Source organism: Phascolarctos cinereus, unplaced genomic scaffold (genome assembly GCF_003287225.1).
Source record: "Phascolarctos cinereus isolate Bilbo 61053 unplaced genomic scaffold, phaCin_HiC Scaffold_4;HRSCAF=312, whole genome shotgun sequence".
Classification (NCBI taxonomy): domain Eukaryota; kingdom Metazoa; phylum Chordata; class Mammalia; order Diprotodontia; family Phascolarctidae; genus Phascolarctos; species Phascolarctos cinereus.
Window position 1 is genome coordinate 52,108,705 of NW_027555847.1, and position 26,281 is coordinate 52,134,985.

The 26,281-nt window shown below is 37.6% G+C and overlaps 1 protein-coding gene across 8 annotated transcripts in view; it reads left to right on the top strand.

Moving 5' to 3' along the window:
• The first annotated feature begins 86 nt into the window (after positions 1-86).
• SETD5 (SET domain containing 5) overlaps positions 87-26,281 on the top strand; it is a 48,233-nt gene continuing 22,038 nt past the window's right edge. For 2 of the 8 annotated variants that reach the window (XM_078152175.1, XM_078152176.1), the window contains exons 1-17: positions 93-1,173; positions 5,241-5,427; positions 10,382-10,574; positions 10,863-10,968; positions 11,288-11,496; positions 11,836-11,894; positions 12,259-12,446; positions 13,036-13,074; positions 15,447-15,689; positions 16,367-16,515; positions 16,945-17,062; positions 18,335-18,444; positions 19,806-20,061; positions 20,442-20,525; positions 21,002-21,256; positions 22,326-22,646; positions 23,059-23,301. In XM_078152175.1, the coding sequence (XP_078008301.1) occupies positions 10,483-10,574; positions 10,863-10,968; positions 11,288-11,496; positions 11,836-11,894; positions 12,259-12,446; positions 13,036-13,074; positions 15,447-15,689; positions 16,367-16,515; positions 16,945-17,062; positions 18,335-18,444; positions 19,806-20,061; positions 20,442-20,525; positions 21,002-21,256; positions 22,326-22,646; positions 23,059-23,301 (2,472 nt within the window). In that variant the 5' untranslated portion in view covers positions 93-1,173; positions 5,241-5,427; positions 10,382-10,482. Of the gene's footprint in view, positions 1,174-5,240; positions 5,428-5,987; positions 6,094-10,381; positions 10,575-10,862; positions 10,969-11,287; positions 11,497-11,835; positions 11,895-12,258; positions 12,447-13,035; positions 13,075-15,446; positions 15,690-16,366; positions 16,516-16,944; positions 17,063-18,334; positions 18,445-19,805; positions 20,062-20,441; positions 20,526-21,001; positions 21,257-22,325; positions 22,647-23,058; positions 23,302-26,281 lie in introns of those variants that run through there. The other 6 variants (XM_020973765.2, XM_020973769.2, XM_020973764.2 and 3 more) reach the window with 6 other exon arrangements.

A 26,281-nucleotide genomic window follows, 5' to 3' on the forward strand; every position in this document is an offset into this window, starting at 1 on the left:
TGATTGAACTGTTATTACTTTTCCCTATTTTTTTTTGCTTATTTTTAAAAAATTTCTTATTTATTTTTGGCAATTCTGAAGGTGCTTATGCTTTTGATCTTCTCATACTTTTTATCCTCTCGGCAATAGTTATTTTTAAGGTATACTGCGTCTGCCCAATTTTAAGATTAGGAAATCTATAAATAGAAATAAAATATATTTCATCTGTAATGCATGATCATTGAAACCTGGTGAAGACCTCTTTAATATGCTGTATTTGAGTGCAGGTATTATTGTGATGATTCTGACTAGTGTTAAATTTGGCAGATTATGGGGGGAAACACTGTTCTTTAGAGGGCTTTGGTTTACTGAAAAGTGAGCCCATTTTGATTCTGAAAGGAAGAATCAATTATTTTCTCTAAAAGCCCCGGTCACCTGCTTTTCTTTCTTTCATTCTTTTTCTTTTTTCTTTTTTTTTTCTTTTGGTAGATGCCTTATTTTGACCCTGATTCCAGTACCAAGACAGCAACAAACTCATCATAAGTTTCAAGGGACTTCTCCATGACAGGGGTCTGCCTTCTGTCACTCTCCCTTCTGCAGTTAGGCAAGATAAAATATGGTAGAGGGAGATGGGGTGGGCAGATGTGCTAATAGTAGTTATATGTCCTTTTTGTCAATTCTGAGTGACTTGATCATAGAAAAACAGCTGGGTTTTGGGAAAGGGTATTAGGCAAAGGAAACTTCCATAGTATATGATAAATGAAAGGAAGGGTAACCTGGGAAATATAAATGAAACTAAGGATTCAAACTTAAAGAACATGTTAATAGACAAGCCAGTGAGAGGGTATAGTAGTTGATCTTCTCTTAGTTAAAATAAATCCATTTCCTTTCCTTCTTCTTACTTTGTGCCAGGCTTTGTTAAGGTTGTCACAGTGAGGAGTTCAGAAGATAGCTGTAGCACTGAATTGGGCATGAGGACAGGGCATTAGTGGGTCTGGAATGGAGAGCCAGGAGGAGTTAAGCAAAATTCTATAAAAAATATTATTTCTTGGAAAGAACTGTCTTGGTTCAGTATTATATCCACCAGTGGCATTCCTTTCAATACTAATTATTTGTCTGTCAACTTTTTCCAGATCTTCAGAGGACACTGGCAAAGAGATTATTGGAACTTCACATCTGCTGGTCAATATAAAGGTGACTGAGCCAAATAAAATCCCTTGGCTGGTTTTCCTTTTTCCCGTCCTTTAAATTGACGTATTGCTACTTAGCAGATGCCTTTTCAGTGACCTCCTGTGTAACTGTTGAGGAGAGTGTATTATATATAGGTGTTCCTGTCCTTCTCTCCAAAGCACCTCTAACATGTTTGAAATACGGCGTCTAGAAATTGAGTCTGGTATTCCATACTGGGAATCTCTCATTTACTTACAAAGCTCAAGTAATTATAATGCCTGGTTTTGCAAATAAATATGGGTTATTAATGACCTAAAATTTATTACTTGTATTACTTTTTATAGAGCACAAGCATCCCTTTCTACATGGGGCCTTCCCTGATTCCCTCATTTACTAGTGCTTCTCCCAACCTGCCAAAATTACTTTGTACTTTCTTAGTATGTATTTTGTATTTATTTTGTATTGTACATGTTTCTCCCACAGAACATAAGCCCCTAGGTGACAGGAACTGTTTGGTTTTTTCTGTCTTTTTGTCTCCAGCACCTAGCATAGTACTTTACTATGTAGGCACTTAAATGCTTGTTGATTGATTGAGGGCAAGATTAGGGAGCACACAAATTTCTCAGTGGCAAAGAAGTATAGGATTTGAGTTTAAACATCCCAGTCCCTCATTTCACTCACAGTGGGAGACTATAATTTAGAATGAGAGTGGCCCAGCTGATGTATTATGGTTTATTTGTTTGGGGAATATGAGGCATATGATGTAGGACAATTTTTATGGAAGAAAAGATGGAAACTTGCTTCTCTTCTCTTGGTGCTTCAAAATGAGATAGACTGTATCAGAAATCCACATGGAGAAATTTGATTATTAGCTGAATTTCCATTAAATACTTAAAATTAAAAACAGTTGGCTGCTATTATCAAATTCTCATCCTTCTGTTAAGCCAATATTTTTTTTTTGAGGAGATGGTACAAAAGAATGCTTTACTGAGTTTAAAGTTAAAGCAAATGATTATTCATAGATATTTTGTGCTATTTCCTCATTTGTTTTACCTGGCAGTGTTTATACTGACTCTAACCCTTCCCTTCATCTTCAAGTTTGACTGTTAATAAGCCAACCGTCGGAAAATTTCTCCCCAGAAGAAAAATATCAAGCAGCAGTTTAGGTTTACCAGGCTGTATTTGACTCAGAACCCTAGATTACTCTTTTGACATGTTAGGAGCATAGTTAAGTGAAAGAAAAGATATTTAGTGAGTTTGAGGGTTTTTCTTTCACTGCAATTATAGTACATGACTCTTAAACTTGCTGTGCTTATCAAAAGTGGTATGGTCATGACCACCCTTTCCTCTGTTTGTTTTATCTGTCTTGGGCAGCTTCTCTTTCACTTTGACCGGATTAATTTGGCTCAAGATTTTAAAGTATGGTAGAAATCAACCCTCTCCAAGACCCAACTATACCCCTGTGTTATTAGAGAATGCTTGCTTTGTCTGTTGTGGGAAATTCTATGTCAATATAAATATTTGGTGGGAGTGGAGAAGTAAAAATCGTTTCAGAGTCAGTCTGAAAATGATGGTAGGAAAAGGGAGATAATTGGGGTTAGAGCAAACAGTTACTTGTGGACAAACTTATTTATTAACTCTGCAAGCACACCAATAAACCTGTCAACAGAAGCACATCAGCCAGTTCCTTCCTATCCATGAACTATGAGGAAGAGATGACAGGGTAATAATATTTAACAGTTATATACTATTTTATAGGTTATAGAGCCCTTACCTTATAACAGACCTATGAGGTAGGTAGAATAAATATCCCCATTTTACAGATGAGAAAACAGACTAATTTAGTAAGTGATGAAGAAAGCAATCAAATTAGAAGTCTTTTGCTTTTGAGTGTGATCTTTCTAGTCTGCTTCTTTGATCTCTGACGCTTCAGCCCTCTCTTTTTTTGCCTGGGTACCTCAGTTTCCTGCTCCTGAGTAGAACATAGGTGGAACTAGTAGCGTAACCCAGAGTAAGAACCCAAATTGCCAGAAATCCAGAAAAATTAAGTGGAATGTTTTTACTCCTAACTGGATAGATTTATTTTGTACCCTGTGCTAGGCGAACTTCTTGCTTGTAGTAACTTCAGGATTCTGAAGTAATAATCAAAAGCAATAATACCTTTTCCCATTTTCTTAATAATATAAGAATTATTGAAGTATTTGTAAAGATCCAAGATTACATTGGTATGAGTACCCCTTTCACTAAGAGCACAATGCTGCCAATAAAGACCAATTTATGAGCAGTTGGGCCTCCCTTTCTTCCCCTCCTGCAAAACCATGACCTTAGGACCAATTTTTCGATGGTAAGCAAGTCTTAACTAGATTGACATGTTTAGCTCAGAAAACAGACACAGCATTAATGGGCCAGTAGTTGAATCCTTTTTTGATTGATAGGTCTTGCCAAAGCTTGTGTTTTTTACCTTTGAGAATCCTGACCTTCTTTCATTCCAGGATGAGGCATTCTCAGACTGGGACTTTAGTAGAGATCATGCAGAGATTTTGGAGCCTATGAAATTTTTAAGATATTCAGAAAATTTGTTCTACCTTGATATGAAGACAAATTCTCTCTTACTCCATTCATCCTCAACTGGTCTTGTCCAGTCCCATTTGTTTCAGTGTATGTGTTTCAAGTTTTAAGAATTTAAATTGTCAGCTATTCTAGATATGGCTTCAGTTTCCTTTTTTGTTTGTCTGCTGAGTTGATTTAATACAGTTGACCTCTTGATTTCTCTTCTTCTGGTCAGTGGCCATTTGGCATTTCAGAGGGCTGTACCATAAACAAGAATTCTAAAATTTCATGACCAAAAGAGACCTTAGAGAATGTCTTGTCCATTTGCTTCATTTTTTCAATTGAAAAAACTTAAGACCTAAAAAGGCTGAATGACTTAAACCATAAAATAAATTAATAGTGGAGCTGAGCTAAAACTCAGATCTCCTGACTTCCAGTCCAGGGATCTTTTTCATACATAACATTGCATGGATGCAACATCTTTGCATGGATTCCTTTTCTCTACATCTTTTTGTCTTATTATGAACCTTTTATCTTATTCACCTTGAACTTATTGCCATGCAAAGCACCTTTTCTATTCTGAGAAACTTGTGTTTTTATACCTAATCAGTCCTTTTCATAGTCATTGTCAAGTACCCTTTTTACTTAATATTTTAATCATCTTTTTGGTTCTTGGTTCATATCACTGCCCCCCCTTTTTACTTCAGCAGTTTAATAGATCTATTCCTTCATGTTACTAGATTCCAGTAGTTTGTGGGAATCGATACATCTCAATCATTCTCCATTTCTTTTCTCATCATTCTCCATTTCTTCTTTGTCTTAATGTGTATTGAATGCTTTTTCGTGTTGAATTTGCTATTTTCCTTTATCATAAAGGTGCCATTTTGTGATTTATGTATTTTTTATTCAAATCTGGCAATATTGGCTAGCCAAAAGACTTAGCAGTTGAGTCTATTAATCCTCTGCCCTTTCAGAGAATCATTAAAGTAGAATTGTGAGAATATGGAAAAGAAGTCTGTGAGAAACAAAATAATAAGAAACAACAGCTGTTTCCAATCAGATTGAAACTACAAGCAGATTGGTATTTGTTAATTAACACTGACTTAGGGAAAATGACATTATTGGTTGCTAGCAAAAGCTGAATTTAACTGTTGCTAGGAGATGAAAAGTTGAATGAAGACAATAAGCCATTAGGGAGTTAAGTGAAATTGTTACCTTTCTTCTAGCAGTCACAAAAGGCTTCTTATAAAAACTTGTAAGTTAGGCCCTGAGGGCTAGTGGATAGGTATAGATGGAAAGTGACTGGAAAATCAGCTTGGGAACAAGCTCAGCAGTTGAATAGGCACTCTTCTGTGTAGAAAACTCTTTAAGAGGAAAAGAAAGGGTCTTGGTGGTTAGGTACCCACTTGAAACATTTACCGAGGCCCTAGAATCTCTAATTTAAAAAAGAGGGAAGGACAGGAGTAGGCCACAGTTGGTTTTTTAAAACTATGCAGCTTAAAAAATGAAATATTCATGAAATGCCCTGCCTTCTGTCCCAGGATTCCTCATGTCCCTGACATGTTGCTTGAGACTCTGCGGCTCACCCCCGCTCTCAGAGTGGCCAGTCTCCATTAATTGGACCCCGTGATTTCCATCTACTGCTGTGTTGGACGTCATGAGCATTGCAGTTCCTCTGGGAGTCACCACACCAGATACATCGTACTCAGATATGGCTGCTGGTTCAGAGTAAGTGCCACTTCCCCATTTTTTAGAAATTAGGAGGGTACCTGGAAAGCTTAGATTTTTAGGAGGATCTTGGAACTAAAGCCTAGGATTCTCTAAAGTAAATCTACTTCATTGGAATTGTGAATGTCAACAGGGGCAAAAGGGAAAGGCAATTAAGAGGGAGAGAAAATAAGCCATTTCTCCTGACCTAGGAGTGGTAGCTAGATAAATAATTAACAGGACCAAATTTGCGAAAGAATGATTCTGATTTCTTTTTGGTATAGGTTGGAATAAAACAGATATGCCACCCTGCCTTTTAGAGTTACTGGTTATTTAATTCTATTCTGGTTGGGGGGTAGACTGCTTTCCTTTTTCTGATTTATCTTGAAAACTTCAAACCTGTGTACTTCCCATCATCTTAGGGTAGAGGGACTGACCCAATTGAGACTGTCTATGGCAGGTTACTTGCAACTTCTGACATCTGGGAAAGAAAACAGGACAGCCATATCATCTATTTGTTCTTTATAACCATATCCTGGAAAGAGGACCTTCAAAATCAGTGGTACCAAACTTTTTTTCAGCTGTGAGCCACTTTAGGAATTCACAGACTTTGTCGAAAACCAAAAGCCCAGTCCCTAAAATAGACTGTCAGTCCATGAAGAATTTAATTGCCAAATGAATATGAAGGTAGGCCTTCATTACACAACTTTCTATGTTATAAATCCACCCACCTTTCCTTTTATAACCTTCTTTTGCCCCTTCCCCCCTGCTTCTTGAGTTACTCCAGTTTCTCCTGTATTCATAGATTCCCCACTTTTCTTTTTCTCTGTCCTTAATCCAATCCTGCTTACTTTGGGAAAGGAAGAGGAAATTCTCTTCATTTCTAGACAAAGTAGCATTCTGACTATAACAGTTTGTGACAGTCTAGTGTAAAAATGCAGGGACTGAAGGATTGCTTCATCCTTAGATATCCAGGTCTGTTCCAGAGCATTACTAAGAATTAGGTTATGGGCAGGGACAATTCTAATGGTTTGAGTATATTCAAATTTTAGACTCTGTCCAATAGCTACTTCTCTTTCCAATTCCTCCTGGTCTTTCCCCTTTACTGTAACTCCCTGAGCTAAGAGTAGTTTTCTTAAAGCTAAGGATATTTCATACTTAAACTTTTCTACACCCTCTGGTTCAGCTGATCTACATAATAAATTCCATTGGTGGGGTACAGCTCCCCAGGATTGTAAGCTTACCTTGGCTTGAAAGAAATTAATTTGGGAGCTACTTCTGTGTATCTAAGGAATTGGGTTGGGGGGAGGGTGGGCTCAAGTCTAGTCAGAGGGATTTATTTATTCCTTTTGCCAAAGTTTCCAATTACAGGAGGTTTTTACCCCTGTGATAATCTGGGATGGAATTTAAAAACACCTTTTTATATTTGGCCTACTAACTACATGATAAGCAGCACTGTTGGAAAGTGTGTGATCTGTGTATTTACCTAGCAAATAATTAACCTCTGACCCCCTACAGTTTAAATCTTAAGATCTATAACTGAGGTCATTAGCATTTATGAGGAGCTTCAACAAAGAATGTTAAACCCATGCTGTTTGGATTTGTAAAGCCAGAGGAGGAGACATTTAAGTCTATTTAGTTTGACATTGCCATTATTTCTGTGGAACCACAAATACATGGAATCATTTGCAGACCACAAAATACTTCTAGTTTACTTCTGAGGGGAAACCTTGCCTATAAGTTTGTGGTTTTTTGTTTTTTTAAAGTTGTCAGCTCAGCAAAACATCTTGGGAGCCTAGTCCATCCCTTTGTTAACATATTACTACATCTGATGGTCATAAACAACAGTGCTTACCAACATTTATCTCTTTGAGGCTCTCATCCTAACTCAGTTCTGAAAACCCTGTGAAAATAAAAAAGCAAATTAGGTTACATTCATACAGCTGCCTCACACATATATAATGGGTACTTCAATACTTCTTGAATTGTTCTGAAGTTGAAGTCATGATAGCTTACTATTGTCAAGACATTTGGAAAGAAGCCTGACTGCTATATCCTTAGGAGTCCACATGTCCCTCTGTAATACGGTGGTCTCAGTAAATGGGATATTGTAGCCAACCTGGGCTTTGAGGTTATGAATTAAAGTGCTTCCATTATCTCCACAACCACTCCTAAGATGAACTGAAACCTAACTTGTATAACCTCCTAATAGAATTGTTACTATGGTAACAACTAATCACAAACTATTCTGTTCGATTTTCTTTATAGAATAAGTGGAAAATTTGTCTCAACAAAATATATGTGTTGTCAATGGACCACCTTACTAAATTCATATTTATTGAGTATCATTGTGCCCATCGTATTTACTAGGCACTGCCTAAAATTAAGTCCTATTGTAACTGGCCTGTTGTACAGAATTAAGTAAAAAACCTAAACCCTGCCTCCTAGGATTTAAAATCTGACAGCAACAAAGATGTGATGTTGTGGAAAACTGTCATGAAACTCATGGATTCATTGCTATGGAGGCAGGATGAGACAGTACAAAGAAGGCTGAAAATGGAGAAGAGGAACCAGGCTAACATCCCTCTGCCAACCCTTAGTACCCAAGTGACTTTAAGCAAGTCACTTAAACCTTTCTGAGCCTCAGCTTCCTCATCTATAAAAAGATGAAAGGGGTTGGATTACATGGCCTCTGAGGTCCCTTCCAACTCTAGATTTATGATCTGATGGATATAAAGAAAATTTTCTTGGATTTCTGATCTGATCTGCAATAGCAGAAAATTTAAAAATGTTCTCAAAGATGTGGCATTAAATAACAAGGCCTGAACAGGTGGGTGCCATTACTATAAAGCCACGGTCTTAGAAAGGATGAGAAAAATGAAGCGCTTTTTTTTTATTTTGGTAAGCATGGCTTCCAAATATGGCCTATTGTCATACTTATTTGGATTTGGCAGAGGAAAGGCTAAGATTCTTATTTATGCAAGATTATGCTTAAGGGTGAATTGTATCAACTCTAGATAATAGTGACTGGGTAATAAAAATATCTTAGTGGCCTAAATTTCTACTTAATCCATATTTTAAAATATGGGCAATAAAAGACCACCTTTCAAGGAATGTCTTGGATAAAAACCTATGGTTGTCTTAATTGTCAGAATAAAATTAGATTATTATACTTGACCAGTTGAAATTGAAGTTGCAAGATAACTACTTAAACCTCAGTATTGAGCATGCAGTGGTGATGTATTAGATGTTATGCTGTGTATTAGAAGCTGTTGTTCAGTGGGATGGCCTGTTAACTCCCACTGTGTACATTTTATTTTTGTCCCCTAGACTCATATGTGAAGTGTTTACGTTCGTATTTAGCCTGTTTTAGAGATGGGTGAGATACAGCCAACGCAGTCCCATCTCCTTAGGCATCTTTCATTCCATGCAGTTTTTTCTTTGCCCTTCCAAGAAAAAAAAAATCTCATTTTCTGATAGATAGTTGTCATGTTTCATTCCATTTGTTCAGTGGGGCAAAAACTCCCACATAAGATAAGTATAGCACTATGGAATAAATATTCCATATAAGTGTGAATCTAGTAAATGTCATTTATTAATTTTTTATGAAATACACCTTTCTCTGACTTTCCATCATAAAAATGGAATTCTACTTAATTTCTCTAAATTTCATGTCTTATGTTTTGGTTTCACCTTAGTTGTTAGGTTTAATACTAATCTCCCTGGTTTCTAGATAGTCTTAGTTAATTACTTCTCAGTGAGCCATGTCTAAATCATTCTTTTCCTTAAGACTAACTGACCTGCATTATTGGTGTATCCCCCAGCTCCTTGCAGACATACTCAGTAATGAAATGCATGCCCTTCACTAACAGAGAATCCTTTCCTATGTCTTAAGTTCTTTTTCACCCAGAAATTATCCTTTGCTGTTATTAATAAGGTCTCTTCTCACAGTTTCGGAGCATAAAATTGGGTGAGTTGGATACATACCTCATAAATTTATTTTATCCCTCACTTTTGATCTGATGTCTCCTTGCATTGAATTACAGACCTTCCTTCTCAGTCAACAGCTTTTAAGGCTTTCATATTTTATAATTTTTAAAAGTTATTGTATATGTTATGTTATGTCTCTGAATGGCCAAAAAAAAAAAAAAGAAACCTCCCAAGCCCTGCATTATCACTATAAATCAATAGTATACACTACTGTGCAGGTCTAGTTCTCTGTCCCAAAAAATTGCATCTTAAAGTTGAACTATTCTTGCCTTATATGTGTTGTTTGTGAATTTTATTACTTCATTGCTCCTTTAAGTTAACTTATGAATTATAAGCACACCCTGGTTGTGCACAACCATAACGAAATTGCATTCTTTCTTACCTCTGAATTCCAAAGACTAACCAGATGATGGTTAGGATTTAAATGTTTTTTTCTTCTATGCAAAAGTGCCTTGAGCTTTAACTGTTGCCACCTGTGCCTATTCTCTATTATAAATGCTAAAGTAAACTTCTGGTTTTCATTTAATTTCATTTAGAATTAAGTTCTTCCTAAGCCTAAGTTGTGACTTGTGGTTTTACTGTACATTACTAATTTGAAACCTGAGTTCAAATGAGTAAGAGAAACTGGTATGTGTTTAGGGGTAATATCTTTCTAAAGGCGTTAAACAAGAAGTTCTATAAGACTGATTACTAAAGTTCCCAAATAACTTTCTTAAAGGAGGAGGATGTTATCCTAGTTTCCTGGCCAAATTGGGTAATTACCCCCAGACTACCTCAAAATTGCAAGTACAGTATTTTGATTATTGTGAAAACTTTTGTAGGCTTACCATGCAGCTGTTAAGTATTTGTACCCTTAATATGGTTGCACTACTGATGGTTGAGAAATTATTACTCTTACTTATTTTTGAAAGGTGTTTGGGGGTTCTTCAAGATAAGAGGTGCTATAAATATAAGATGCCATTGTTTTTACCTGTACTTTCTTCAGGGTATCCTGTCTTGGTAGTGAATGGAAGAGGGCCTGGCCCCTGGGGCAGTGCAGAAGGCACTTTCATCATCTCACTCACTGCAAATGTCATGTGAGGTTTCATGGAAGTATTAAGAGATCCAATTAAGAAGAATAGTTCTGAGTCTAAACCAGCCCAGAGTGGCTTCTCTAGGGGAAACTCCCCGCTCAGCTGGTACGTTTATGTTTGTCATTAGGGACACCTTGTATCCCAGGTGCCTGCCTTCAGACATCTGCCTGTACTGGCTTCATGTCACACACATCACACAGTTAATAACACTCCCACTATTATTTATAGGCTTGGTTATGTTAATCAGATTACTTTGTTTCACTAAGTTCTTTCTCCTATTCTAGGGGCTGGTGGTTGTGGAAAGAGGAGGGGTTAGAGTGGGAAGTGGAATATTAATAGATTGGGTAGGATTAGTTATTATGCTATCATGCCTTGCTTTTCACCTTTCTGCAGTCCTGAATCTGTGGAAGCTAGTCCAGCAGTTTGTGAGAAGAACGTGTATTCCACTCATAACTATGGGACCACGCAGAGGCATGGGTACCGAGGACTACCTTATGCTGTGAGTATATATTTCTACTATTCTTCGTCTACCAATGTCCATTTTTGTATGTTTTGGCTTTCTTGAAATATTTATTAGTAGCATAATGCATCCTGCTCCTCTTGTACTTTCCTGCTGCTGGATAGATCTTAGCCCTGTATCCCCTTATTTTGATACTTGTTGACCTTATGTTGACCTTAGCATTTATTTTGTCACTTTTCTTGATTGGAGCAAAGTTTTGAGGGATACTAGCTTATTCTTGATTTTAATATGTGTCGTATTTTGAGGGGGAGAGGGCCAGTGTTTGGAACACTATTGATTGAAAAAATCTTATTTTCAGGATCATAATTATGGAGCCCCTCCTCCTCCGACCCCCCCTGCTTCTCCCCCTGTCCAGACCATCATCCCTCATGCAGAGTTGAATGGCCTCCACTCACCTGATGAGGAAAATTCTGGAGACAGTGAAAGCTCTGAAGGGGAATCTATTCCTACCTGGTGTCATTGTGGACTTTCTCAGGATGGCTTTCTTCTCAAATGTGACAAGTGCAGGTAAGTTCACATTCCTCCCTAGATTCAAGCTTGGCTGCTGGAATTTGAGTTTTCTTTTTTGAGAGGAGTAAACCAAAATGTTCTTTATGCTCATGATATAGATTGTTCCTTCAAGTTGGCTCACATTCTTTATACTAGGTTGGAATCAGTTAAAAAAAAAAAAGAATGAGAGAGTAATGTTAAAGATACTGCATTTTATATGAAAATTTTAAGACCTAGAAACATTTGGTATGTGGGAGGGATGGGCGGGTGTAGTGTATGCACAGACACTGCTACCATATGCACTGCAGTGTTCTTGACACTGGAGAAGGAACTACTTACAGTTTTTTCCCTTTGTAGGGGAATGAGCAGGGGGAAGGTTATTAGACTTCATCGGAGGAAACAGGACAACGTATCAGGTAAGTGTGATGTGGACTAAACTTTTTTCCCCTCTGAGTATTTGGTGATTTTGAAAATCTGCCTCTGAGAATCATTCTTGTAAACCCTCTTGGTCCCAAGGTTTGTGTATTGAGAATTAAATCCTCTTTAGGCTATCCTTACTTGGTTCATTCAAGATTTCATGTCTATATTATTTTCCCCTCCCTTTACTAACTAGATATATCCAATGAGGATGCCTAAATTTGATGATTTGGATAGAGTGTTTATTGGGTTGGATAGGAAGAGAAAATGTGGATTACACACTCATATTTGAGTATCAGTGAGGTCTGAGGGGGTTGGGAATACTGCTGACAGAGTCTTTGAGAATGCCTGTACATTTTGTAGGTGGGGATAGCAGTGCAACTGAAAGCTGGGATGAAGAACTATCTCCCTCCACTGTGTTGTACACAGCAACACAACACACACCAACAAGCATCACCTTGACTGTTAACCGGGTCCGAAGAACTAAACCTAAGAAAAGGAAAAAGAGTCCAGAGAAAGGTCGTACAGCACCAAAGACGAAAAAGATTAAGGTATTAAAACATATAATTGAAATAGCTCTCGATTATTCTTCTAAGTTGAATTCTTTTTTTTCTTCCCATATGTGAATAATAAAGACATTCTCAGCATCAAGGTCATCTTTTCATACCCCTACCCAAAACATTTTCATAGGAAATGTATCATATAGTTATAAACTTTTTCTATCAAAGCAACTTTGATATTATAGGCAATTTGTCTTTTACACTTCATTTAAAGGAATTATGTTTTGAGGTGTTTTTTTCCCCCCACAATTTCAGAAGCATAGTAAATCAAAAGACTCCATATAAGATAATTAGTATGCTTTCCTTCTAGATTTGGGTGAGCATAGAACTATGTGATGCATGTTTTACCGGAGATATCCCCACCTCGACAGTTAAAGGATCATTAGAAATTGGTTTCTGACTATACTGACTCTATCCGAATGACTGTAGTGTTTGAGAAATTTCCTTTTTCTTTATATTCAGAGGGGAATAAGTTAGGAAATTTATTTTTACCTTAAATGTTAAGTCTCTTACATAAATATTTCATTCTTGATAATACGTTTTGTTCTGTTTTTTGCTTTATTTCTTCTCTTTGCAATAGGCATTTCGAGAAGGATCCCGGAAGTCCTTGCGGATGAAGGTGAGTGGTAATCTTCCTTAATGATGATTGTGGACTTGGTGGCATTGGTTTTTGTTGTTGTTGGTTTGGTTTGGTTTTTTAGCATTGATTTTTGATTGATTCCTTTTTTTTTTTAATTGTGACATTCATTGCTAGCCATGGATTTTTGGAATTTATGTCCATTCATGTTAGGTGCCATCTAATTTATTCACGTTGTGTTCCTTTTCTATGTTGTATATCTCAAAGTGGCTTTTCCTTAGTCAAGGTCTAAAAACACTTTTCCACAGTGAGATTGACTTTCATTTCAAGAGGATCTGTTGAATTCTCATTTGTTTTTCTGAGTAAGGGGAAATCTGTCAAAGAAAATGAAGCTATTCTTTTCTAATCATTATCATGGATTTTTAAATATCAAGACTAAATGTTTCCTGGTGTGATGATATAAAACCTCTTGGCCAGCCCACCATCAAGAGGGATATAATCACTATTTAGAAGGGTGAATTTTATCTGTAGGAAAGCTGTATTGTTGATAGGAATTATTCTTACTCTTATAGCACATCAGATTGGTTTTAAGAGACCCATATAATGTCCGGTTGTAAGATATTCAACTCTATACTCTACAATTTTTCAAAGAGGTTGAGTAACACAAATTATGTAAAATAGTTAAAAGGCATATTGACAGCAGGGTGATTAGTATAATTTTTCCATAAAGGAAATTTGGGCTGGATACAAGGAAAGTTTTCCACAAATGGAATCTTTCCTTTTTAACAAACATTTATTAAGTACCATCTGTGTGCAGGGCACTTTCCTGAGTACAAGGAGTCCAAAGGTAAAAAGCCTCTGTCCTCATGGAGCTTTAAAATCTGATAGAGGCAATAGATCCCACACAACTGGTACAAGATAGAATGGAAAGGAGAGCCCACTTACAGCTAGAGCAATTTGAAAGTTTTCATAACTTGATATGTTAAGGCATTCTTTTAAGAATTGACTGTGTGCTAACCTGGATTTTACCTGACCTTTCTCTCACCTTAATTTCTGTCCTTATATCTGTGGCTTGAGGAAATAGTCAATTTCTAGTTGGACTTTAGCTTTGAAAAATGACTATGATTCCCTGATTATTCAGTTCCTTTTTAAATCTACAAGTATTCATGTCTCCAAGTCTACAGAAGTTTGGCTGTTTTTAGCTGTATGGGGAATATTTGAAGAGGAGCTTGTTTAAGATTATTTATGTGATAATGTAGAACAGTAATACAACTTGTGACAGCAAAAGCCAGGGGTGGCAATTTGACAAAAGTGTAAAACCCATAAATAGCTTGCATAGGCCTTATAAGCAGGTTAGAGACAACTTTGAGCTATTAGGGGTGTGCCAAACTTCTTGCCTTTGCAAAACTCAAATTTTTAATAAATATTTCTTAATCAGACCCAATTTCCTCCAGAGCTAGTGCTGCTTCTACTTCTACTATACTGCATCTGGTTGGGTTTAGGGGAGACAATGAGCTAAACCACTGCTGTTGCCCAGGCATAGGAATGGTGTATACCATTGAGCCTTGCTAGTCACTAACCATCCATCTCAGTAAACTTATCTTCAGAAGTAGGCTTTAGTTATTGTCCACTTTTAGGTCCCACTTAAAATACATTTTGAAGGGCTAAATAATCAGTATCACTGAAGTCTGGGGCATATATGGAGACTTAGAATTTGAGGTTGAAGGGACAAAGAAGGATTTAATGCAATAATTCATGCAAGTCACTGATAAATATATGTGGGAAAGGAAGGGTAGCACAGATATATTTTGCATTGTTTCCTTATGTTAGTACTGCTGAGACTATATCATTAAAATATTAAATTCTCTTTATTGCCCCAATGTAAGAAGATAGAATTTGTCTACCTAGTGCCTCTCTGTTTTAATTTTTATTACCCCCATCCTTCAAAGTCTGGGTACTTAAATTATTGTTAAGCTATACTGCCTTATATTTCTAAATAATGTATTTATTCACTAAGTAAGAAAATAAATATAACCTGATTCTTTTTATGTTTGATAGACTCCACAGTTAACTTCTCTAAAGGTTCTTTTGTAAAAATGTATTGTCTTACAGGAAGAACACATTTCTAATGCTTTTTAACAATAAAATAAGTTCAGAACATCAGTTTAGAGGTTTAAAAAGTCACAGAACTAGAAAGAAGAAAGCATAAGGTTAATCTAGTCTAATACTCTCATTTAACAGATTAAGAAACAAGTCCCAGAGAAATATGACTTATCTAAGGTCCTATAGATATTCCATTTCCTATCCAAACCACATTCCCAACAGAAAACATTTTTTATCCTAAAAATTCTTTTTTGTTTTTTCATCTTGTGAACTGTCCTGTTCTTATGCTATTCAATCTTTGCTCTCTACAGAATTCTCCCTCTGAGGCACATGCTTTAGATGAGAATACAACTGAAGGCTGGGAGAATCGAATACGACTGTGGACTGATCAGTATGAGGAAGCTTTCACTAATCAGTACAGTGCAGATGTACAAAATCTCCTTGAACGGCATCTAAATTCCAGTAAGGAATTTGTGGGCAAAGCTGCTGTCCTAGACACCATCAATAAGACTGAACTGGCCTGTAATAATACAGTGATTGGTTCCCAAATGCAGGTAAGGATCAGCATGAATAGGGTCTCTTAAGAAAATGGTGAAGGGCTGCAGAACACAGCACTGGCCTTGGCAGAGAAGTCAACGTGTAGTAAAATTACTTTTTTTTTTTCCTCCAGTTGTGTCAAGTCCTTCCTTCTTAGTCACTGGCAATAGCAAGCTAAACATTGATCTTCTTTAACCAGTATGTTACTATGTCAGATGGAAACCTGTTAGAGGCTGTGTTTTTATAAATTAAAAGTAGACAATCAGCCTGTATCCTGAAGATGAGACACTAATTAGGCAGAAATGGGAAAGGATAACAGAGAAGTCTGTTTGGGACGATTTCTAAAGATAGTAATTCCTTTTTAAAATGGGTGATTAGTATACTACAAGGAAATTTATTGAAAATCAACCAGATATTTGTTTATTTCTCTCTTTGTCTTTTGCCTCTTGATGTGGCAACTTCACTAGATGGAGGTATTCCTTAGAAAATAACAGAAATTATTTCAAGGTTATTGTAGTTCTTTCAAAGTTTCTCTTCATTCGGCTAAGTAGTATAATGAATAGAGGACATCTAAGCTATTTGACACCATTTCCTGTGCAGGCCTTATTCTTACTCCAAATACTAAAGTCTCTCCTAAATTATTGCTTTCTGTTCTGTTTGGATATCTAATGTTTGTACCCTGGTTTTTATTCAGCTCCAGCTGGGAAGAGTTACTCGTGTTCAAAAACACCGGAAGATCCTCAGGGCAGCAAGAGACTTGGCATTGGATACCCTCATAATAGAGTATCGAGGGAAAGTCATGTTACGGCAGCAATTTGAGGTCAATGGGCATTTCTTCAAAAAGTAAGAGCATCTTTCATTGAATTATGATGAAGGCCAAAAAGGGCCCAGTTGACCAGTATTCTTAGGAGGGAATTCATCCTAGATGATATGATATCCGCTTTTGGGAGAAGATTAGCTTATATAAGCTAAGGCCCATTTATAGGGAAGTGCAAGCAAATCTGGAAATTCTTGAATGTATAAAGTGATAACTCCTTTCTGAAACAGATATGCCCCTACCTCATCCACCAAGAAACACGTATTAAGTATGTACTATGTGTTAAGCGTTGCTGTGGGCTTATCTTGATTCTTTAACCAGAAGCGGACAAGCATACAATGTTTCCTAAATTAGAGCATCACAAAGGATGTGTCAGTATCTGCTTCGTATTTGGAGTCATGGGGTGGCCTTTGCATTTGTGTTAAGAATTACAAGAATTTTCATTGTGTCCCTAGACCATACCCCTTTGTGCTGTTCTACTCCAAATTCAATGGTGTAGAGATGTGTGTTGATGCCCGCACTTTTGGTAATGATGCTCGGTTCATCAGGCGATCCTGTACCCCAAATGCAGAGGTAAGATTTCAGTGGATTAGGCAATTCCTCCTTTAATGGAAATATGAGCCGTCCAGAACAAACTACAGAAATATCCTGCTGATATCATCCATAGAGATACTTGTAGATTGGTGTTTATGGCCTTTCTTGCAGAAGTTTCACACTACTGTTTGTGACCTTTCTTGAGGAGGTCTCAAACACTGATGTTTCCATCCTGATAGGAAGAAACTGAATTTTATCCAGAAAGGAAAAAATAGAAATAGCGAGTGGTATTTTCTAAGGTAAAAAGTGATGGAACATTGGTTAAAAACTAGATTAGTAAGAAGTAGGTAATAACTATGAAAGACATAGCCAAATGGTAGATTATATTGATGTCTGGCTCCAGAGACATAGTTTAGCCACAACTTTCCAGATGTCTGCTATTTATTGCAAAAAAAAAATGATACATGCTACATCTTTCCAGATAGAATTCATTAGCCAGTAGGATAATCAGAATAGATCCACGACCAGATGATTCATTGAAATGAAGGGCACTGAATATTTGCTTATAGCAAGATAGATTTTAACTCCATGGTAGAAAGTAAAATAAATATATAGTGGTGGTGGTTTTAAGGATTAGAGCATTGATTTTCAGGCATGGTTTTATGACCTCTAGCATGTCTCTATTTCAGTGGGTTATCAAGATATTCTCAAAACACAGTAAAAAAAAAAAAAGCATTGTGTTCTAGAACTGGAGAGACTTGGGTTACCATGCCAGGTTGGGCCTTCCTTTACTAGTTGTATAATCTTGAACAAAGAACTCAACTTTCAGTTTCCCTGTATGTTAAATCGGGACAATAATTGAACTAACCTGCCTACCTCAGGATTATCATAACTATCAAATGAATATATGTATAAGTACTTTGAAACTGCAAAAGGTTATACGTAACAATAACTGACATTTATGTAGCTTACAAAAGTTGACGAAGTGCATTGCACACATTCTCAGTTGTTCCTCATAATGACCCTCAAAGGTAAGTACCTTAAATGTTACTATGTCTGCTTTTACAAATTAGCAAACTAAGATTTGGGTTGACCTATTGGCCTGTGCATATGTAATATTCAGTTGGTTTTCTTGTTTTTAATGCTGTGTACTGGTTTTGAGGAAGATGATGAAATCAATCAAAAAAAAATGAATAATCTGAGTTCCTAAAAGTTTGGGAGTCATTAATCTAAAGGCTGTTTTTCTTTTTACAGTGAGTCCCAAGCCTTTTTTTTTTTATGACTTGGTGATTATATTCTTTGTTTCTGAAGGTACGGCACATGATTGCAGATGGAATGATCCACCTGTGTATCTATGCAGCCTCTGCTATCACCAAGGATGCAGAAGTCACCATTGCCTTTGATTATGAATACAGTAACTGGTAAGGCCTCCCAAAACACCTCCTAATACAATGGTTTTCTTTTTGTGGATGAAGATCTTTTCATTCTGCTCCTTATTTGTTGACCCCCTTTTTCATAGTCGACATTTTCTTTTCAAAATTAGTTTTGAAAAGCATTTTCTTTGCAGTTAATTGTGCTATCTAGTGGGATTTAAGGGAAATAAGGTTGGCAGTGACTTTCAGGAGATAAAATGATTATTTTACTAAGCAGAGGATGCAAAGCAAGGATCATAAGATTGTAGCTCTAGAACTGAAAAGGACCTTAAAATCAGAGTCTAACACTCTCGTTTTACAGATAAGGAAAATGAAGCCCAGAAAAATTAAGTGATCTATCCAGGGTCACATAGGTAGTGAGTAGTAAATGGCAGAGCTAGGATTTGAGCTCTGATTCTAAGCCCAAAGCTCAAGGATGTTTTTCTTTTGCCAAAGATAACACAGTTTAGGGATATTAATAGCAGCTCCTAAAAGAGACTCCTAGGGGTTAGTTGCATGGATTACCTAGGTGAGAAGAGACCCTATCACCAGTAATTAGTCTTTATGATATACAAATGCTTTACTAAGTACCTTCAGAATTTTATTAAAGTGACTACTGACCCACTAAGAGCTTACATTTTTAGTGTTATACAACTGGCCAGGTTAGAAAAACATTGTAGAATATAAGGCCTTGGAGGGCAGGGGCTGATTTATTTTTGTCTTTTTATCATCTGTCTCATAGTAGATACTAAGTGACTTGAAATTGGATAGATGACAAGATACTGAAACATTTAGTTTCTCTTCCTTCCCTGTAAATGTATGTTATGTTTTCCCTTTCTTGATTAATTCAAGTAACTAGATAATAATTTCAGCCTAGTAGTAGGGAGAACAGATTGTGATAACGGATGGGGAGTAAGTACTTGAAACCTGAAGAGTTGTATAAGCATATATACACACAGTCCCCAACCTCTTACTGAAATTTTAAACTATTAAAAGTTAAAGTTTAAAACTCTGTGTGTGTATATGTGTGTGCATTTGAATGGCAAAACTAATGAATGCTTTTACCACTACCCTCTCGCCTTGTGAGGAAATGGAGCCATACATAAAAGGAGTACGGGATTTTGAAAACATTCATTCAGTATTTCGTCCCCTTCATCCCAGTCTACGTCTCTCTCTCTCTCTCTCTCTCTCTCTCTCTCTCTCACACACACACACACACACACACACACACACACATATATCTCTGTGTGGCTCTGCTTGTCCAGAGTTTACCAGAAGAGAGACCTATACAGTATTTCAGGAGAATGGACCAGTAATGTAAATTATTTTCAGGGACACTGAGGACAGCACTTGTGTTTGTTTCTTTGGAGCAGTAATTATAAAGTGGACTGTGCATGTCACAAGGGGAATCGGAATTGCCCTATACAGAGACGGAATCCAAATGCTGCTGTAGATCCTCCACCCCCACCTCCTCTCAGCCTACTGTCTATTGGAGCAGAGACAAGACGTCGGAAGGCACGTCGGAAGGAGCTAGAGATGGAACAGCAGAATGATGTTTTGGATGAAAGCAGTAACCAACAGCCAGAGGAAGCTCCAGAAGGAATAACTGTAGCCAGTGATAATGAGGTGATTGGCCTTGTTCTTGGGATGATGATTGGTTGTTAACAGGCATAGCTTCCAAAGTAAGAGTATCCTGGGTTCCCACATGGTCTTATTTTTTGAAAGAGCTGTAGGATCACATTGTAGTGCTTAGTGGCCTTGATGTCAAGATGAGTAGTATATCGTGAATATCTACAGTTATTCTACTTACTACCTTTCATTTATTTTCCAAGTTCTACCGTAGGGAATGAGCTATATTGTGTTTTGAACCATAGTGCCCTCTGTTCAGTACCTTTTTTATTAAAGTGCAGGAAGTTGTTTCTAATGACTGTCAGACTGCCAAAACAAATTGACTGGTTATGTCTGTTGTTCAAGAATACTACTGAATATTAGCCTCTATCTTAAAGGACATAGACAATCCTGAAGAGAAGCTGGAAGAGGAGACAGAAGAGGCTGTGGATGATCAGGGAATCCTGGGCCCTAACAGGCGGGTAAGAACCACTTTAGATGTTCTTTTTCATTTCTGCTGCCTTCATGCCAACTTTTTCCACATTTTAGTGGTAAAAGTATGGAGTCTTCTTCAAAATCAGAAATACTTTCAAGTTGAGAAATACTATTATGTTCTCTAGTTTGCCTATCACCTTTTTCTTAAATTCTGTAATTTAAAGCAAACCTCTTTTGATTTTCTGTTTATCTTTATTTCATAACTTTCTCTTAAATTTCAAAAACATTCTTTGAGGATCAAGGCGTTATTCTTACTACACGTTTCTCCGTCCCTTGTGAATCCATCTCAGTGCCTGTTGTCAGATATTTTCTCACTGTAGTCAAACTGATTCATATGAATTTTCATCTTGACACTGTCTCTTCCAAGTTGATGCATTCTTTCTATCTCAGCCAGTGTTCCTGCTCTGTTCTCTTGTTTTCTGAAGTCCTTGGCTAATGCTCCATCCTCCCTTCTTTTCCCCAGTCTCGAGAAGAGAGGAAGGTTGAAGCAATCATGCATATGTTTGAAAATTTAGAGAAGAGGAAAAGGCGCCGAGAGCAGCCGCTGGAGAGGGGCCGCCTGGACGTAGAGGTGACCCCCAGCTCTGAGGTCCCTGTGCTAGAAGAGTCAAAAACAGAGAGCTCTGAACCTGAAGACAGGAACTCAGCTTTCAGTGTGGCCATCCCAAGCATCCCAAATAACATGGGGGTGAATACTCGGAGGTCTACACAAGCAGGGGTAAGAGGAGCAAAAGGACGAGGTCTTTGAAGGGCTTGCCATTATAATACTGAAAATTGTATCTTATGGAATTTATAATGCAAAGGTCCCCAACCCACCTATGGTGTCCTATAATTAAAAAAGAATAGTTTTGTTTAACATCACTACATACAAGGCAGTTTGATCCCTTTATGTCAACACTTAAAGCTGACAATGGGGGTAGAGATGAGAGGACATGTATCCAGCTAGAATTGAATGGCTGTTTGTGATAATCAGAAACCTCACAGAAAACCTTTCCTAATAGATCTGTCAGCTTCTATACCAAACCACCTACCATCACAATAAGGTCCTCCTAGCACGTCACCCCCTAAAAAACACGTACTTTCCCTTCCTGCCATTAACCTTAAATTCTGTGCTTTAGCGAAACAACAAAAATTTATGCACCTGAATAAAAAACAAACTGTCCTTCCCTCAGCCCTTTCTAAAACCCCTACTATTAAAGGCCTAATGATAATAACTAAAATTTCTATAATACTGTAAGGTATGCAAAATATTTTACATATAATTTCATCCTCATACAATCCTGAGAGAGGTATGGTACTATCCCCATTTGACAAGTGAGGAAACAGGCTGGAGAAGGTGAAGTCCAAGGTTACTTAGTTTAATAGGCAGGCCTTGAACTCAGATTTTGCTAACTGCAAATCTAACACTTTATCCACTGTGCCACATAGCTACCCAAGTTTAATTTAAATTGATTGTAAGTTTACTCTAGAAAAGCCCATAAGCAGTAGAATTAGTCAGATTGTCTTTAATGTTTATATAGTGCTTTAAGGCTTGCTCACTGCTGTACATAAATACTTTATCTCATTTCCTAATTCCCTTTCAGAAATTAAACAACGATTGCCTATTTGGCTGCTTTAAAGTGAATACCTGTTTGGGGGTGAGGAGTGAAAGTAGTACTTGAGAGTTCTTTTAATATTAGTATTTCTGAGTTTCTCTGTTTGATCTGGGTACTCAGAAGAAGAAAATGCTTAGAGAGTAAAGAAATTGCCGATGATGAATTTCTAAGATCTTGACATTGCTATCATAGGATACTGGTGCCGAAAAACCCATCATCAAGCCACCTCCATCAAGACCCTCTAGACCTCGACCCAAAAGTCGAATATCTCGGTACCGGACCAGTTCAGCCCAAAGACTAAAGCGTCAGAAACAGGCCAGTTCACAGCAGGTGGAATTATCACAAGTTCTTCTGGATGATGGAGGAAATAGCAACTCAGTGACCCCAGCTGAAGTTGGAAGTGTGGACAGTATGGGAGAAAGCAGGCCATTGACAGGGTCTGACCCAGCAGTAATATTGGCTGCTGGAACCCAGGTTAACCGGGCTGTTTTCAAATACCCTAAAACCAAAAAGGTAAGAAATGTTGTCATCAGATTGGCATGGCCAGGCCTATCTCACATAAAAATGAGACAACTTGTAATACCTGGGAGTGGAGATCAGTGTATTTGTCAAGTTAAGCTGTTCTAGTCTTAAAAGTTCCTGGGAGAGTGGTTTTGATGCACAGTGTTGAGGTTATCTTGCTACCCTTTGATATTTCACTTAGAGAAGAGACTGGAAAATAGAACTAGCATAATTTGTCAAAGCAACTTTGCCTGAAAAGTTAGGGTGAAAACTGATTTCACAGTGCTCGCATGGGTTCAGTTGCAGTTGTTCCTGGTCTCTGGTTTTTTTTGGTTGGTTGGTTGGGTTTTTTGGATGAGAAAAAAGCTGCACTGCTGATTCTGATTGTCTTGCAGCATCTGCTAACACTCTTTCTCTGCCTTAGTATCTAGTTACAGAGTGGCTAAATGATAAAGCAGAGAAGCACGACTGCCCCGTTGAGTGCCCTCTACGGATCACCACAGACCCAACTGTGCTGGCAACAACCCTCAACATGTTGCCTGGTCTTATCCATTCCCCGTTAATTTGCACCACCCCCAAACACTACATCCGCTTTGGCTCACCCTTCATCCCTGAGAGGCGTCGAAGGCCCCTTCTCCTTGATGGCACATTCAGCTCCTGTAAGAAGGTATGTCTAGGCTTATGTGTTTTCTCACTTAGGCTACTTGTAATCCTGACCTAATTTACTGACTGCATACTCTCCAGATAGCTGTATTTTGACATGTGGGTTTACAATGAATTAGTTATCCCTCCATGGATACTGATGCATCAAGAAATCAGTGGGGCCAAGGTGGAATGTGTACTACATTCTAGATGCTCAAATTTGTGAGTGTTCGCTATTGTCTTTTGTGAGATCCCTTGAAGGATGAAAGTAAGTAATAGTTGACGACTGGGTAGATAGGGGAGAGAGAGCAAGGTCTTGATTATAATTTTCCATTATATGACTATGAGGAACTAGGTCCTCTATAGCAATCTTTTATAAATGAAAAACCAAGTCTTACCTTTAAAAGTAGCTCAATTATTATTATCATCTGGTAGAGCTTAGAGGGGAAAAATGAGTTATGATTGGTGAGATTCCTGGTTTGGTTTGGTTTGGTTTAACATTCCCTTAATGCAGTTGACTGTATTACTTGAATTGTTGATTCCCCAGTATCTGTGGAGTGTATTGAGAGTACCTCTTCCCCCCACCCCCCACCCCCTTGCCTACTGTATTTGGATCTAGCTGCAATGATGTCTGTTTGCTTATGTCACGTTCTTTATGAATTCCCCATAGGCCCTAGGTATTTTCCAGAGTTCTTTCTCAGAGGAAGGTCCCTTGCCTGCTCAGAGTAGGGGTGACCTTTTAATGCCCTTTCCCTGTTACCAGAAGTTCAGGAGAGCTTTTTCCTTGGAGGCAGAGTCTGTTCCCTGGAACTCCCTTTTCTCTTATCCTCAGATCTGGATTCAGGCTGCTTTCCTCAATGTCTGCCATGGCTGACAGCCACATTGCCCTCCTCCACTGGAACTATAGCATCACATACATGAGGATGTTCCATATAAATTATTTGATGTGCTGAAGCCTCCAACTCCAGGCAGGTCCTTCCTGACCCCTCCACACTTACAGCTTGCCTCCTCCCTTGCAGAGCAGAAATAATTTGGGCAATGGGGAAGGAACAATGGGGGTGGGAAAGCGGGTAGGGAAGGGATAAGCAAGGAGGGTGGGATACAAAAGGGAGGAGGGCACAGGGATCATAGAAAGAGGAGAGGCACCCACTGCTAGCCTAGCAGCACTCACCTAGAGTGTGGGCTCCTTCCTTCTTGCATGCTTTATTGGAGTATTTGTGACGCTCATCAATTTGTGTGGGAAAATTTTTGAAGTGAAATTAGTGGAACTTAAGGTACTTCTTTGAACAGCTTAGAGAGACTTCAGTAGTTGATAACCGTAACAATGAGCAGCTTTAGTATTTGCACAAGTGATAGTGGCATGCTTTTTATAGAAAATCCCAGAGAGTATTTCTTTAAAATAATTTTTATTGGGTATTTGCCAAACTAGAAAAGAGGGATTTGATCTCAGGAACTTCCTCATACCTAGACATCCAAGAAGACATCCTTAACAGTCTCAGATGCTATCTAAGAAGAAAAAAAGAGTTTGCCTAATAAAGACTTGATGGATTTCCATTGTCTTTGACATTCTTCCCACCATATTTTAACAGGAATGTGACGTCAGAAGCCAGGAAATAGTCTGCCTATGTATTTGGCGTTTATCTACTCCTGACTAGATTGCAAATGTTTAAATTATGCATTTTGAGAGTGCTGTGTGTGTGTGTAGAAATTAGAGTTAGCTTTATAAGGCTTAGGAAACAGTCTTTAGTCTAAAAAGATAGGTGAGGTATGGTTTGTACAGATAAAGAAAAACATTTCCTTTCTTATGTCTTTAGCTGGATATAATGCACTCCTGAGAGTATTAAGTATTTTAAAATGTTACCATAGTAGGTAGTGGAATATCTTTCCCTGCCCTATTGAGGTTTGACAACTATCTAAAAAGAGTTAAGTAGAGTCCTTAGAGAAGACTGGACCAGATTTGTATCTTTGAGTCCCTTCCAACTCTGATTCTGTACTGACTACAATATCAGTTCTCCTTTGCCTTATATTTATTCCTGTATTCCTGGCTAAATGGAGACCTGAGGGAATTAAAAAGATGTGGTTGTGGCCATGTCACATGTGGTGGGCAGAGGCATTTCTTTGAACTGTCTCATTTGAATATGTAACTACCTCTTATCTTTGTAACTTGGCAAAAGAACAGACCAGAATTCTTTCTCTCGTCTTCAAATGTTTTCTTTATGCTCTTATCTTATACTCTGTCTTGCTTTATGTGGAATATATATAGCCACTTTTCTCTTAAGAGCATCAAAACAATCATATGATTCAGTGGTGGTTCTGTATTTTGAAAGAAATAAATTATTTTTTAAAATTTTTGTGAGAATGCATCATGATTTTAATGTAAAAATAATAACTGGCATTTATATAGTGTTTTTAATTTACAAGGCACTTTACACACACACACACACACACACACACACACACACACACACACACACACACACGCGTGCACATTATTTTCCCTAGTTTTTTAAAAAAAGAAGAAACCAGAGGCTCCAGAGAGGTTAAATGATTTGTCCAAAGTCACACTGGTAGAGGCAAAATTCAAACTCACGTCTTCCTGAATCCAAAGCCAGTGCTCTTTTCTCTGTATCAAGTTGCCTCTCATAAAGAATATGAAAAAACATCAGCATCGACTGTTGCTTAGAAATATATTTTTGGCCTAAATAGTCTAAATATGAAATCTACATATATCTGAGTTAAGAATAATATGTATTTTATCAAACAATAAGAACACAGTTTTAGGAAAACAAGTGATTTCATTTGAATCTTCTGAGTTGTAATTTGAATGACATAAACCCCTTAAAAGGAGTAAAGTAGGAGGAAGGATATATATTTTAGATAGTTAGCAAAATGTTCCTCCCAGGGGAACCACCTGAGCACATTTCCTTGATTGTACATAAAAATTATACTAAAACCTTTGTATATTTAATATTTGTATTCTTGAGAAAACAGTCTATAATCCTAGG